Source organism: Eublepharis macularius, chromosome 17 (genome assembly GCF_028583425.1).
Source record: "Eublepharis macularius isolate TG4126 chromosome 17, MPM_Emac_v1.0, whole genome shotgun sequence".
Taxonomy (NCBI): Eukaryota; Metazoa; Chordata; class Lepidosauria; order Squamata; family Eublepharidae; genus Eublepharis; species Eublepharis macularius.
In genome coordinates, this window is record NC_072806.1 from 34,336,255 (window position 1) to 34,352,122 (window position 15,868).

Sequence of the window (15,868 nt, forward strand, 5' to 3'; positions counted from 1 at the left end):
GAAGTAGTAAGCACCTACACTTTCCTTAGATTTAGGGTTGCCAGCTCTGAGTTAGGAAATTCCTGGAGATTTTGGAGCGAAGCTTAGGGAGGGACCTCAGCAGGACATAATGCCATTGAGTCCACTGTGCAAGGTAGCCATTTTCTCCAGAATAGCAAAGAGTCTAGTAGTACCTTTAAGACTAACCAACTTTATTGTAGCATAAGCTTTCAAGAACCACAGCTCTCTTCATCAGATGCATCTGACGAAGAGAGTGGTGGTTCTCAAAAGCTTATGCTACAATAAAGTTGGTTAGTCTTAAAGGTGATACTAGACTCTCTACTACTTTGCAACTACAGACTAACACGGCTAATACCTTTGCATCCATGAATCTCCAGAGTTATTGATCTCTGCAGTTTGGGGATCATTTGAAAAAATTGAGAAATCTCCAGGCCCCAGACGGAGGCAGAAAAACTCTACTGTGATTTCATTTTCCCTTCAGGCTTTTGTTTTCTTTATTCCCAATTTTTGTTCTCCCTCCCTCATCCCCAAGTTTTCCTTCATTTCTTTTTATTCCCCTTCTGAGATTCTTTTGCAAAGAGATAAGGGAGGTTTGGTGTCTGGCTCTACCTCCCATGGCAGCCATTTGGGGTTGGTGCTCACTGCCTCCTGTCAAATTTCAAGGGTGCCCACAGGCTCAAAAAGGTTCAGGACCCCAGCTGTACAAAGCCACAGTGCAATAATTAATCAGGTCACCCAAAAGATTCTGGAGGCCTGCTCCTGTTGTTCAAGTTCTTTCCCGATTCACAGAAGTGCCCATGAACTGTCTGCAAAATAATGCTGCCTTGGAACAGATTTAAAAGAAGTAGTGGGGGGAGGCGGAGAACCAATTAGCTCCTTACCTTGTTTTCAGCATAAGCAAGCCACCTGCTTCCTAGAGCTATAGGATTCATGTTTGGCCCTGGACAAGGATAGCAGCCTGAAAAATATCCAAAAAGTAGCACTGATAAATATTGGAGCAGACTCCTGACTAAGACTTCTACTTCCTGCTGAGAAAACAAAAAGCTGAAACAAAAAAGGTTATGTGACTGCATGTATAACTTAAAGAAGGATACTTCCATCTTTTGCACAAAGTCTGGGGCTGGAGGGCATGATAGCCATGCTGCTTGTCCCTTACTGATCCGCCAGTGGAGAATCCACCATTTTCAGCCAGACAGGCCAGCCACCAGTCCAGAACCAAGAGCCACAATCTAAAGAGATGCACAGCTTAGTCTTGGGGGGTTCAAAGAGGCCTTTGAACATGTGTTGCTCAAGCAACAGATCTGCATGACCCCTGACAATCCATTTTTTCACACGTTGGGGTATTTTAAAAGCAGAATGTGACATGGCATAGGGTCAGCCATTCAAAGAAATGTTAAAGCTTCCATTGAGCATGCATAAGACTTTGGCACTTTAAAGGAGCTCCTTGGATCCTGTTAATTTCCAACCAGAAGGAACCAGAATTTTAAGGGAATTTTAAGGGAAGTTTTTTCCACTAATCATGGCTCATTCCAAACCTCATTTTGTAGACATTCCTTTGACCATGGTAACAAAATGTGGCACTGTGATTGACAGAAAAGGCTGCTGCAGAAGCATTTTTCCAGTCTATGGCATGCTCTAAATATGCAGAGGAAGAGGAAAAGGTATATTGCTTCATGACCTAATTCTAATGCTGAGAACTCAGATTAGCATGCTAGTCACAAACGTCATGCTTATCAGTGTGTGCTGTAGAGGTTAAAGTGTCAGTGTCATGTATGCCAGCATACCTGCCAATATTGTGTTTTGCATTTTGTGCTGATCATAACTGTTTGCCAAAGTTGTATATTGTTCTATCATCTGAGTGTGTGTAAACTGCTAACATGAAATGTACAGAAGAGCCGCTGAGGCCTCTCCGTTATCTGTTAAAAATATTTACTTTCACTTTCGTAGCAAGTGTCCTTGGATGCAAGCTGCGTATCTTTTCTCAGAGACTAGGATGATTTCATTTTGTATTCTGTCTAGCCTAAACTAATCAGTTCCCATGTAACTTCTTTGGGTTTTCGCACCAGAATGTCAACGGACCCAAAGGGCGGGAAGGTTCCCTATAATCAGTAATACCTTTGTTTGAATTGTCACTTCTGCCAATTGCTACTTTTGTGTGAACACCTTGGACTGAATGGATCTCTAATAAAGTTGCTTCAACTGGAACACCTGTGTGCTAACTGTGGAGAACTTGAAGAGACCTAATTGTCAGGGACTGACATTCAGACTAGGATCTGGGAGACCCAGGTTCAATTCCCCACTCTGCACGGAAGCTCATTGGGCGATCATATACTCTTAGCCCAACCTCAGGGTTGTTGTGAAGATAAAATGGAGGAGAGGGAAATGATGTAAGCCACTTTGGCTCCCCATGAGGGAGAAGAGTGGAATATAAATGAAAAGTAAAATAAAATTTAAAATACCATGGTTTATTTAGAGTCCTAGAATCAGAGGGGGCCTTATGGAGATAATTTCCCATTTGAGAACTTTGCATTTAGAGCATGAACTATGAGGTGGTGATGGAAAACTTTTAGATGGCTTTTCAAAAAGGTTAGACTAATATATGAAGGGTGGGAGCATCTACAGCTATTAGCATACCACTGAACATCAGACGCATAGGACAAACAACCAGGCGGCTATCACGTCCACAGCCTGTTTATGATCTTCTTGAGGACATCCAACTGGCCACCGATGGAGACAGAATGCTGGATGAGGAGGATCCAGCAAGCCATTTCTTACCAGTATGCAAAGCTGCCTTATACCAAGTTGGACCCTTAGGCCACCTAGCCAAGTACTGTCTCTGCAGATTAGAAGCAGCTCTCCAAGGTCCCAGGCAAATTAATATCTATTTTTCCAATTTTGCTACCCAGATCTTTTGGGGGGGGGGGTTCATGGCAATGGTAAGGGCTGAACTTGAGATTTTCTGCATCCAAAGCACCTACATGCAAAGCACATGCATGTTCTACCACTGATACGAAGGGAGAAACAGGACCACCTCTTGGTGAATAGGAAGGTAGAATGAAGGGAATCCAAGAACTCGGTTCAAGTGTCATTTTACAGGACACAGCCTTCTGGATGCAAAACATACCCTCAGTCACTGAGCTGTGGGCCCATAAAAGATCGGGCTCTCCCACATAACAAATAGTTTGTGCCGAACTATGACAGTTTATGGAATCCCATGAGAATGAAAAAGAAACACTTTGCATACAGATGTACACAAAGAAAAGATCAAAGACATTTCTTTTCCTCTTAAGAATTCACCAGCCTGCAGCTAGATAATCCCAACCAAAATGGTAACAAATTGAGACAAACAGGAGCGTAGGGTGGGAATGAAGAGTAAATAAAGGATAGGAGGGAACACTTTGTTGTATGGCATTGTTTATTTCCAGAAGATGACAACAAATCATTTGAGTCCTTTCAAATAATATTTTGTTTGTTCCTCACCCCCTTAAAAATTAAACTTGTTTATAAAAGAATATGAAGTAATATAGTTTACAACAGTGTTTACAGATTCTCCTTTGAGATGAAAACCCCTACAGAAATGCCACAACTCTCTCAGCCCATACCACCGTCCATTGTTCTTAGACTTCCTCCAGTTTAGAGCCACCCTTGACCTCTCCAGGGCTCTGACAGAGGTTCTAACAACATGAGAACAACTCTGGGCACAATATGGTCAGGTGGACAACTGGACAGTACAAGAAATACATGGCTACCAATGAAAACAACAGTCCTTTGGAGAGTTCCATAAAGTGAAGCACAACTTCAGCTGTGTCCCGAAGTCGCCCTGTGGTGTCTTTCCTTATTCACACTAGCAACAAAAATGATGTAGATTGGGGAAGGGGTAGAGAAACGCATAAGGGTGCCAGGATCAGCTTTCTTACAAGGTATTGAGGGAGCAAAGGCCAACTCTCTCTCTCTCATCGTGCTGTTTTGCTTTATTCAAACTTTCACACAAACGCCACTTGCAGATGTAGATGCCCTTGATCAAATGGGAAGCATTATCTGTGAAGTGTACCTGTAATTAAAAACATACCTCCAAGAATGTATTCCTACCAAAGTATTCTTCACCTATGACCTCTGGGTTAATCCCTAGTTAGCCATAAAGCCTTGGAGTGGCACTATATTTTATACAGCATTCTATCACTTGGATAGTACAGTGGTTTTCTGTACACACTGAGGAGCCCCTCTCAGTATTTGCCCCAACTTCTGACAGAAGAGGTTCATGCTTTCCAAACCAAAAACGGTAGATGCTCCTCGACAGACATGCTTTTAGGGAGTGAAACTGCCTACCCTCAGAGGAGGCCCACCCACGTTTCTTGTGAATCACAATTCTGGGCATGCTTCCTCAAAGGGCTGGTTATTTGGCTTCATTTCTGCAGCTGGAGGAATCCAGTGATTGTACAATTCAGTATAGTAGAATTGCCCACCTCTAGTGCAGTCTAGGTGGAAAGAGGCCTGGACAGAGCACTAAATCTTGCAAAAACTCCAGGGCAGCCTCTTCCACGCACGGGAAGTTTGGAAACACAGAGCCTTTATTTACTTAATTTCTTGCAACAGGCACAACTTGAGAATTACTGTCCTCCTGAGCAGATCTCCAAAGTCCATTCTATGACAGCAGAACTGTCAGGATCATACTATTCCAAGCTTCTGCAGGAAGTGGGCAGGAAATGTGATAAAATTCTGCACTGTTGAACAGGCGATAGACTCGGAGGCGGGGGGGGGGGTCTCCTCTGAAGCCCAGCCATTTCTGCAGTTGCACCTTCTAAGAACAGACTTTTTTCAGGGTGTGAGTGAAGCATGCCTCCAATTTGAATTCAGAAGCATCCCTCAGCTATCAAAGCTTTGAGAACCGCTAAACAGCACTGAGAGCTAAGAAGCGCTTTGGGAAATGCAGCAGAAATGCCACAGGGGCATTTCCACCTCTAGAAAGTGTGTTAAAACCAGGTAGGTTGCTCTGTGCATGCACTTCTTCTAATTGCTTGGTTGCTGCTGACAAAGCCCTTTAAAAGTCAAAACGAATAGGGCAAGTGGAATTTAAAGCAGCTCTCTCCTCAAAGGCAGGGCTGCCTTAGGAAGCTACAAGAGCATTCACTCCAGTGAGCCAGACCAAGTTTAAAGGCAAGCCATGTTGTCTCCATCACAGTTTTACTTCTGAGCATACCAACAAGCTGAAGTGGTACATCTTTCTTTCATAAAAGGCATCAACGAGCATATAATCCAATTGCTCAGTTATTAAAAAGGGAGTAGCTAGCACACTCTCTAGAGGAGCCTTTCAAATCCAAGGATGTGGCTCTCCAAGAGTGGAAGGGTCAAGTCTTGAAAAGGGGCTGCATGCTTGCTTGAAGGAAGATTAGGCCTCCAAAGGGGGTTAAAGCAGCATGGCAGATGTTCCTAAGAGCCTCAGCCTGCTGAAGTACTGCATGAGGTAGATACATAACCAGGCAGCCAAGCTCAGGGAATTATGGCAAGTACTGACAAAGCCTGTTAAAGCTTGTACATTTGCAGGAAAAAGGAGCAACCCATCGTGCATGAGATGGGCTGGTTAAGGCACAGTGTCTCTGCAGGAAAAGTCACAGGTCTTGAGGCAGCACTTCAGGGAACAGGATTGCAACTCACCTCACCAAAGTTTCCTAGTTTAGAACCTCCCCATAGCTAGAGGCTGTAACCCACAGTGGGCCCAAGGAAATAATGGAAGAAGACTTGCAAATGGAAGAAATAGAGAAGAAGCAAAGAAAAGGTACGGAATGTGAAAATGTTGCTTATGCAAGAGGTTTTAAAGTGGAGCCATTTTCCTCCTGTCCCGCTCCTCAGAATGAGCTGGACTCCAGCTTCCAAACTGACCACTGGGGACCAGTGTAAACACACATCTTTAAAAGGTACAACTGCTTTGGGTATTGAGCAGCGCTGGCCCCCTGGCCAAGTCCATTCCCACCTGTTCCATGGCAACGAGTAGGCCAGCTTCCTCCATGCAGTGCCACTCCCTCCCTTTCCTCGCCTTTCCCTTCCCGTCCTCCTTTTCTCGTCCCTTCCCCAGGAGTCCAGTATTTTGAGTCTATTTACCCTGGACAGTCCAAGAAAATACTGGACTGTCCAGGTGAAAACCAGACACCTGGCAACCCTAGTTGTGAGGATAAAATGGAGGACAGGAGAACAAGGTACGCTGCTTTGGGTCCCCATTGGCCAACGGTGAACATGAAGGAAGTCTATAGTCAGCCCCAAGAGAAAATCCCCTGAGTTGCTCTGATCAAAGACTTGGGAAAGTTAAAAGGGGACCAGAATGTTGGTGGAGTCGTGGCTCAGCAGGAAAGCACATGCTTCACATACAGAAGGCCCCAAGTTCAATCCCCAGCACCTTCAGTTAAAAGATTTCAGTAAGGTTGCCAATTCTGGCCTGGGAAATTCCTAGAGATTTGGGGGTAATGCCTGTGAAGGGAGAAATTTAGGGAGGGATTTCACTTACAATACATGGTGTACCATAGAGTTTGCCCTCTGAAGATGCCATGTTCTCCAAGGGAACTGATCTCTGTATTCTGGAGATTAGTTGTAATTCCGGGAGACCTCTGGACCCCACCTGGAGGTTGGCAGCCCTATATCTCAGGTACCAAGTGTTAGGAAATACTTTTTCTCTACCTGAATTCCCACTGCCAGTCAGAGTAGCTGGATGAACCAATGGTCTGCCCTCGTATAAGCTAGCTTCATATGAAGTTATCAGTGGGTATATGTTGGCCTACTGTGATTTCTTTATTGGAATCCCTATGGAAAAGTAAGCAGCACAACAGCGAAAAAAGAAACCGAGAACAAGAATCTTTTGGGGGGTGGGGGGTGGGGGTGGAAATCAGATGCCACATGCAGAGTTCTGGCCTGGGAAGAGGGCCTTGCAATGTCCTACCCAAAAATAAAAATCAGCACCAATCCTGCATTATCGTCTATAAATAAGTAATGGGTCTGTACAATTAGATCTATCAAGGGCAGAATCATCGTTTTTAATATAGGACAGAGTAAGCACACTGAATAAATTCTTCAAGAAAAGAGCCTCTTTGGGGACTCAATGGCACTGCATCAATAGAGACTTGGTGCCAGGTAATGGCTTCAATCATTGCTTTCCTCCGTTGAGACTAAGAACACATCAACATGAGGATGACAAGAGTCAGGGGAAAAAAACAGGCCATCCCTCATTATTGGACACAAAGATGATGCCGTATCACAATGTTAATTCCCTCATTTATTTCCAAAGGGAAAAAATAACTCATCTTCTAGCACACATTTAAACTTTTATTTTAAAGCAAAAGTAGGCCTCGTGGAGTGGTATGAGCAGGAGAAGGGGGGACCCAATAGAGTACCTTGCTGATGAAATGCTCATCTCACTGGGACAAATCTCTTGCATTCATGTTCATGTCATCCAAGTACAAAGAAGCCATAGTCAGTATTAACAAACTCCTTATTTGCTTTATCCCACCAAGATACATAATCCTTTTGGGATTATGCACATGGTTACCCCCTCCCATAGTATTCTCATGAGAGCCCTGTTGGGGTTGGTTAGCTTGAGAGAGGACGACTGGCTCAAGATCTTCCAGTAAACTATATGGATAAGAAGGCGGTCGAACCAGGGTCTCCTCAATCCAAGCCCAGTGCTCTATCCCCTACACTGACGTTTGTGTCTGTCACCACATCAGATTACAGTCACCTATCTCAAAGCTTAAACCCCAGTCCCCAAAGCAGGCAACCCCTCACCTTAATGGTGAAGTAAAACCAGTTCAAACCAACAGGTTTCCATTTCTCAGTAAGGTGACTATGAATATCAATACTTGGACATACATCAGAATCACACCTGAGCATCTGATATGTCCTGAGGGCAAGGAAAACATTTCCAGAGTGCGATCTAGGGCTGAAGCAAGCAAAAGAACTTGGAAGGCTAGTCACCATACCAAACAACGGAAACTCGTGGGGATTCGCAGTGTTATCGGTCTAACAGCGTAAACTGGCCCTTGAAAGCAGACTGTAGAAGGCCACAAAAATCAGCTGAGCTCCTGAATGGAAGCTCTCATACAGTTCCAAGGTAACCACAGTATTTCAATTACGAATGTGTAAAAAACTCACATTCATTCAAATATAACCTGAAAATTTTATGATGGTCTCAAATTAAAAGGTAAAATCTTGGCAGATGAATCTTTCCTAAGCTGATTAAATTTAGCCACACCAATTTTAATTTTGATACTGGGCTTATTCACAGACTTTCCATTCCAACTGTTCAGGAAATTTCTATTTCCTCTCCTTGGGTTGGATCCAGGAAGCTTTTTGCTGAATCTGGCCCAATTCACCTCTGTACTTCAGCTCCATCCCATACGGGATGCAGGTCCAATATCCCATATGTACATGCAGGTCCAGTGATCCCCAACATAGCCTTTTTCAGTAGTTAAAGGAGACCCCCCTTTCTTTTTTCAGCCACAGAAAGGCTGGCTGGAATCTTCCCTGTCTCTTTTTTGAACAGGCTTTTCCAATAAGAAATTTAACAAGCATTTACCAATGTAAATACTTTTAAATATAACGGGCAGAACGATGAGTGATTTAAGTTGGGAGGAGCCACTTCCCCCTCACTGTCCCTCTCTTATCCCCTCCCTTCCCCATGGACCGCAACCGTTGTCTCCTTCATCTTCTCCCACCCCCATGCTCCCGAGCACAGACTCTCAACTTCCATTCATCTTACTTAAAATTAGTTCAATAAGCTCATACAGGAAAATAAGGGTGTCAGGAAAGGAACTGCCCTGGGCAAGTCTGATTTCACATGAATCCAAATAAATGAATACACAAACAAATAAATAGCAGCCTCTACAAAAGAGCTATCCGGTGCCTTCAAATCAAGGCTTCTAACAGATTCCTCGGAATGAGAAGGCTATGTTGTGGGGAGAAACTGACACCTATTGGTAACTTTAAGATCACTCTACAAACAATGTTATTTTGCCCCCATTTTAAAGCAAAGAAGCTGCCTCCAGTTTTAAAGCATGCAGATGCAAATTCAGAATGTTGTAATGCAAAGATCCACTAAATTGAAAGCAATTTTTTCCCATTCAGTTTTCAGCAAGCTTGGCTACAGCTTTCCTTTTAAGGAGAAAAACCTCTTTCTAGCGCAAGCTCAGATTCGAGCATCCTTTGAGGAGGAAAAAAAATAAATATACATCAAGGATAGCCTCTTCAAAAGATTGGAAGAGTTTACATTTAACATCTGGGCACAAAACAGACAAACCTCTGCTTGCAAAAGCAAAGCGGGCACTTTTGGGCAGGGCCAATGTCAATCTCCCTCGTCCTTGCATTCTGTTGTTTGCTTGCCGTCTCCACCACTGCCCTGGTTCAGCTGACTCCTGTGCTCAGGCTTAATTTATTATAAGGGTTCTCCCCTCTCTTTGGAGACAGGCACTTACTTGCTTCCATAATGGAGAATAGGGTTGTCTCCCTGGCGCATCCTTGCATATGAGCACTTCTGTTATCCCGCTGGCCCTGGATTCCAGAGGAAAGGGGATTCCTGTGACCCTGTTACCTCTACTCCATCTTGCCTTAGCTTGAACCAGTAGGAAGCCTTCCTTGGCACCACATGGCCCGTTTTCAATACCTGCTGGCAGGCCTTGCTGAACCCTGGCTCCTAAATTGTGTCTGTGCTGCCACACGTGCAGGCCTGCCGCTTGTAAATCCACTGGCACTGCATGTTCCCTGCAACAAGTATTCCCAGCAAGACAATCGGTTGCACCATACCTGCCTGCTAGAGTCACGCTGTCCCTGCTGCCACCATCAGCCCCGATCCAGGGCTTCACCAGCCATGGCCAGGGCAGAGCACAGACATTTATTTATCAATTTCCAGCCCACTTTTCAAACTGAGTCCTCAAAGGGGCTCAGAGTAAATTCAGATACCCAGGGCATAGTAGGTTTGGGATTAAAAGTGGACACTTGCTTTTCTAGACATTATATGAACCTGTATAATTTTCTTAACCGACTCCCAAGAACAATGTGCAGGCAGTCTCCTTGCTGCTGCAGGACAGCCCAGTACATTTTTCTTTCGAATGTCTCCCCTTCCTCATTGCCAAATCCGTCAGTCCTGGCTCAGAGATGGAGCTATGTTTTCTGAGCCGTGCAGGTGCTACTGGGATTCCCCCACACCTGTGAGGTATTCTGCACCACATCACAGAATCGACGTGTCTCCTTAGTCCTTCGCAGTATAATGTTGGGAGGAGACTCATTGGTGCACGCAGTCCTCCCACCCCAAGAGTCCTATAGTGATGGATATACTCAAGAAGCACACCTCTTTTACACTCAGTTTGGGAACCACCGATTGGAAACACTGGAGATAAAATAAAGAGCAAGCCAGCAACATCTCAAGTCAGAATAAATTAAATGGCAACATTTACAACAAGTCCCAGCGGGCTTGTCTGGAAGGAAAAGTTTTTAGAATGGCCAACCATGAAGATTTCTGACGAGAAGATTTTCTACAAGACACCACTGAAAAGGCCCTGCTATTAGCAGTCGCTGCCTCGCCTCTGAAACTCAAGGTGGCTAGAAAAAAAGGGCTCCATTCTAGATCCTGAAGCACGGGAGTGGGAGTAGCTGCTTCCACAGATCAGTTTTCTTTACATTTTTATCCCCACCTTCTTCCAAGAGGCCCAGATCAGCACAGGAGTTTTCCTTGTTTCCCACGCTCAGAAGCCACAAAGGGTAGGTCAGACAGAGAGAGCATGACCGGCCCAAGGTCATCCACAAAGACTCATGGGTGAGACAGGACTTGAACTGAAATCTCCTCAGTGCCAATCTAAGATTTGTAATGCAGAGATCTACCCTTCTAAAATTTCCATAGACTCACAAGGGCCTAATTCTGTCCAACCGTTACACCACCCTGTTGTAGTTGGTGACTAGGTTATAAGGGCTTTAAAGCAACTTTATCCTGTGCAAATTCTCAGTGAAATCAAAACATACTGTGTCAGAATATAACGGAACACTCGTACATTTCAGTGGGATTTTTTCCCTCCGATATACAGCACACTGACAACAACTTGCAAGTCAAGCCCCCACGGAAGTGACGGTAACCAACAATACTTGATTTCTAAAGGAGTCAATAACCAATTCATTCACTATCCAGAGGAAGGAGAGCATGGAAATGGAAACCAACAGAATACTTACTTGTAACAAAGAACTTTTTGGTGAATGTGCAGCTGTCAAAGGCAGCAATTTTTTCCTGCAAGACGACAACAAGGATCCTGAAACAGAAAAATGATACATATTTAAGGGCAGGAGGAGATATCGTGGAAGTCACAAGGCTGCTGCTGAAAACTGCAGTCATGAGCAAAGTTTTCCCACATGCCTGCAAAGCACAGTGAAACTCCAGCACATATGACATGGGTTCACTCTCAACGGCCAGTGGTGTGAAGAAAACACACAGGGTGATGTTGTGCCACACAGGCTGCCAATCTCAAGGTGGGGCCTGAACTTCTGCCAGAATTACACCTGATCTCCAGACCACAGAGATCAGTTCCCCTGGAGGAAATGGCAGCTTCAGGAGGCAGACTGTATGACATCACATCTTTACTCAGGCTCCCTCCCCTCCTAATCCATAAGAATTTCCCTACTCACAGTAGGCCTCCCGCATAGGAAAGAACTGTGCCTGAAAAAAGTGACGTGTAAAAAAAGACTAATGCCACAGAAAAAAGAATCACATCAACTAAAAGTAACGAGATGTGATGGAAAATAGCAAACGGGAATTACAGCGTTGTGCATGTTTAGCCTCATGTTGTTTTCAGATGTCAAATTTGTAACTAGGAATGAGGCTCAAGTCCTCAGGCCCTTCCCTCCTCTCTTCACTGCTCTTGTTGGTATTTTGTTCCTCCTTTATGATATTGGTTAAGTGAAGGCATAGTTGGATGTCACAAAGAAACTGGAGTTCGATGTATTGTCGAAGGCTTTCACGGCCGGAGAACGATGGTTGTTGGGGGTTTTCCGGGCTGTATTGCCGTGGTCTTGGCATTGTAGTTCCTGACGTTTCGCCAGCAGCTGTGGCTGGCATCTTCAGAGGTGTAGCACCAAAAGTGGTGCTACACCTCTGAAGATGCCAGCCACAGCTGCTGGCGAAACGTCAGGAACTACAATGCCAAGACCACGGCAATACAGCCCGGAAAACCCCCAACAACCATCAAACTGGAGTTCCTTTAGGAAGAGCGGGAGCCAGCTTTATTCTTGGGCTCGTGTGCTTGTTCCCTTTTCCTCTTGAGCGCAGAACTGCAATTCACAACTGCCTGATTTAGGAAGTCTTTGGTCTAACTCCAATTGGCTGTGACAATCAATTCAAGCACATTTAACAAATTAGGACTTGCTGCTTTCCCAGTAACCAGGATCGAGGGCTTTTTCAACAACTGCTCTGATTTTAGGGACCAGTCACCCTAAAGTTGTTAGGAAGGCTTCCACTTTGTTGAGATTCCACAGATTGTTCAAGGCAGAATTATTCAGGAGGTCTTTTGACACTGCCACCAATTACATTGTTAGTTTTACCTATGGTCACAACTTCCAGGTAAGGCCTGGAGTTCTCCTAGAACTACCCCTAATGTTCCAAATACAGCGATCAGTTGACCTGGAGAAAATGGCAGCTTCACAGGGAAAATTCTATGGTATACCATGAATACTAGATGAAATCCTTCCCAAAGTCCCCCCTACATAGGCACCACCCCCAAACCTCCAGAAATTTCCCAGGCTGGAGTTTGCAATCTTACTTTTCATTGGTTTTTACTATAATTGGAACTCACTTTGAGTATGGTTTCGATAAAAGGCAAAGAAAAAAAAAGGTCTAAACAAACACACTGGGATTCTAAACTAGAATTAAAGATTAGAATCCCAGTTGCCAAGCAAGAAGCAACACCCATTTTGTTAAGGTGTCTAAACTGAATGTTGCCGCCAACTGGAGTTAGACCAGCTAAGCAGGCTTCAATAGCACTTCTGCATACAAGGAGAGAGAAAACTAGGGTATGAACCTGAGAATAAAAGAGGCTCCCAATTAATTACAAAGAAACTCCAATTTCTTCATGACACATGAGGAGACCCTTCAGTTAAGCAGTATCATAAAGAAGGAAGCAAATATTAAGAGCAGCAGGAATAATTTAAACATGTTGGCTGAATTGAAGAAATGCTCAGCAGAAATTTCTTCTTCATGGGGAACAACGGAAGCAGGGTCTGCTTCATGAACCGTTCTTCCCATGATGCGGTATTACAACCCTCCACCAACAACCATGATACACCTCCTGTAATTTACATTTTAAAAATAATTCACTCTCCCTGGTGACTCAAAGTAAAATCCGATAAAATGTGCTGGCGCACAGCACATTAATCTAAAAAAGTGTTTCATCCTCAAAAATAATCACATTGGTGGGGTTTTTTTTATTATAAATCTGCTAGACATAACAATGGTGCTTTATTTGCTGAAAATGTCCCCACCCCTCCATGCAATGGAATTAAAGAGGAAAGGGGGGGGAAATAGGGTTTATATAATAAATCACTTTAAATGATTACCGAGATGAGAAGTGCAATGACAAAAAACAAGCAGCAAGAATTCACGAGGACAGCAATTTTCCAGTAATTGGGAACCCATTTTAGAATGGTAATACAAGCAGGGTAACACCAAAGAAAGGTCTGAACAAGGCTGGCTTCAGGTTTTCACATGGCGCTTTGTCACTCACAGCCACGCTCCTTCCCACCAACAGCCTGCCGCACACTCACTGCTGCACAATCTCCCTCTTCCCCCCTCTGGTCTTCAGAACTCTGAGAGCCCAACACTAGATTAAGGCTTGCATGTGAACAGCACCCTCTTCTTGCAAAGGGCAGGGAATGCTGCCTGGAACCAATGTCAATAATCTCCCACGCCACAGCAAGCAGGTGAGCAGAGATCACACTGGGTCGCAGACCAGCTTGCATGGACCCTCCAAATCCTCATGGGAGGATTTGTTAAAAACAATTAAAACCAAAGCTAAAATAAACATACAAAAACATAAAAGCAACAAATTAAAATGGAGGGCAAGGAGGAAGCAGACAATAAGGGAACGCCAGACAAAACAGAAACATCTTCTCCCACTGGTGGAAGATGGCAGCAGAACAGGGCTGCCGAGTATCCCTGGGGAGAGAGTTCCAGATTTCTGGCGCCATGGCAGAGAAGGCCCTCTCCTGGATTGCCACCCACCTGATCGCAGAAGGGGAGGGGAACCCAAACCGGGGCCTCAGAAGTTGACCGCAATGGTCAGGTATGTTCGTAACAGAGTAAGCAATCCTTCAGGTATGCAGGTCCCAGACCACATAGGTCAAAACCAGCACCTCGAATTGTGTCCAGAAACAAGTTGGGAGTAAGGGTATATGGGCTAAGACTGAAGTGATATGGTCCCTACGACCCACTACAGTCAGCATCCTGCCTGCAGCATTCTGTACCAAGTGATGTTTCCGAACACTTTTCAAGTGCAACCCCATATAAAGTGCATTGCAATAATCTAATCTAGATCTAATCTCTTGCCCTAGGCAGTCACAGGAGAGCTCCAGATGAGTCTTTCATCTGAAGCAAACTCTGGGTTTGGGGAATTCCTGGAGATTAGGGGGTGGTGCCTGGGGAGATTAGGGTTTGGGGAGCAGAGGGACCTTGGCTAGGTATAAAGCCATGAAGTCCACCCTCCAAAGTGGCCACTTTTTCTCGGGGAACTGCTCTGTTCGGTTTGGAAATCAGTTGGGATTTTGGGAGATCTCCAGGCGCCACCTGGAAATTAAAATGTAATCTAATTTTCTGTATTATAAAGTGCAAAGGTGCTATAAATATAGACATAAATACAGAACAAGTTATACAAAATCATCTAGAAGTGCATCAATACAAAGTCCAAACATTTACAAATATATCACAATACTTTTGCTGTCCGGAATAATCAAAAAAATTTTCTTTAAAGTGCCAGTTGCCAATATTTTGCATAGAGCCGGTAGGTAGGGAGTTGTGCACGGTGCTATTTATTCACAGTCCATAAAATTGGATGTAGTTAGACGAACGCCGACGGGGGTTTGCAGGCAAATATCATTAACCCGTTTCGTGAGTAACACGACTCACTTCCTCCTGGGCGTGAAGCAATTCGGACTGGTCATAAGTATGTTACGAGCACAAAGGCATACTCTCCTACCGCTCCACAGGGTCGTGATTCACGGACATGCCTTTGTGCTTGTAACATACTTATGACCAGTCCGAATTGCTTCACGCCCAGGAGGAAGTGAGTCGTGTTACTCACGAAACGGGTTAATGATATTTGCCTGCAAATCCCCGTCGGCGTTCGTCTAACTACATCCAATTTTATGGACTGTGAATAAATAGCACCGTGCACAACTCCCTACCTACCGGCTCTATGCAAAATATTGGCAACTGGCACTTTAAAGAAAATTTTTTTGATTATTCCGGACAGCAAAAGTATTGTGATATATTTGTAAATGTTTAGACTTTGTATTGATGCACTTCTAGATGATTTTGTATAACTTGTTCTGTATTTATGTCTATATTTATAGCACCTTTGCACTTTATAATACAGAAAATTAGATTACATTTTGGCTTATAATACTGTGGAGTCCCGGTTTGTTGTTTCGCTATATTTTGGTACCGGGGCTGCCCTTTGTTGTTCTCCGCCACCTGGAAATTGGCAAACCTACTAAGAACACAGCCAAGGTCTCAGGGTATGGTTGGGGGGCACTCGATGCAGTAATGTTGCTGAAACTCATTAAGTCTGGGACTGGCCTATCCCTCAGTGGGAGATCTCTTGGGAACCTTTATGTATACCACCTTAACTTCCATGATGGA

General features: G+C 44.3%; 1 protein-coding gene across 4 annotated transcripts in view; it reads right to left on the bottom strand.

The window, feature by feature from the left end:
* BCAS3 (BCAS3 microtubule associated cell migration factor) overlaps positions 1-15,868 on the bottom strand; it is a 745,665-nt gene that overhangs the window by 615,468 nt on the left and 114,329 nt on the right. For all 4 annotated transcript variants that reach the window (XM_055001162.1, XM_055001161.1, XM_055001160.1 and 1 more), the window contains exons 9-10: positions 11,197-11,273; positions 882-958 (exon numbers count right to left, since the gene is read on the bottom strand). In XM_055001162.1, the coding sequence (XP_054857137.1) occupies positions 882-958; positions 11,197-11,273 (154 nt within the window). The remainder of the gene's footprint in view (positions 1-881; positions 959-11,196; positions 11,274-15,868) is intronic.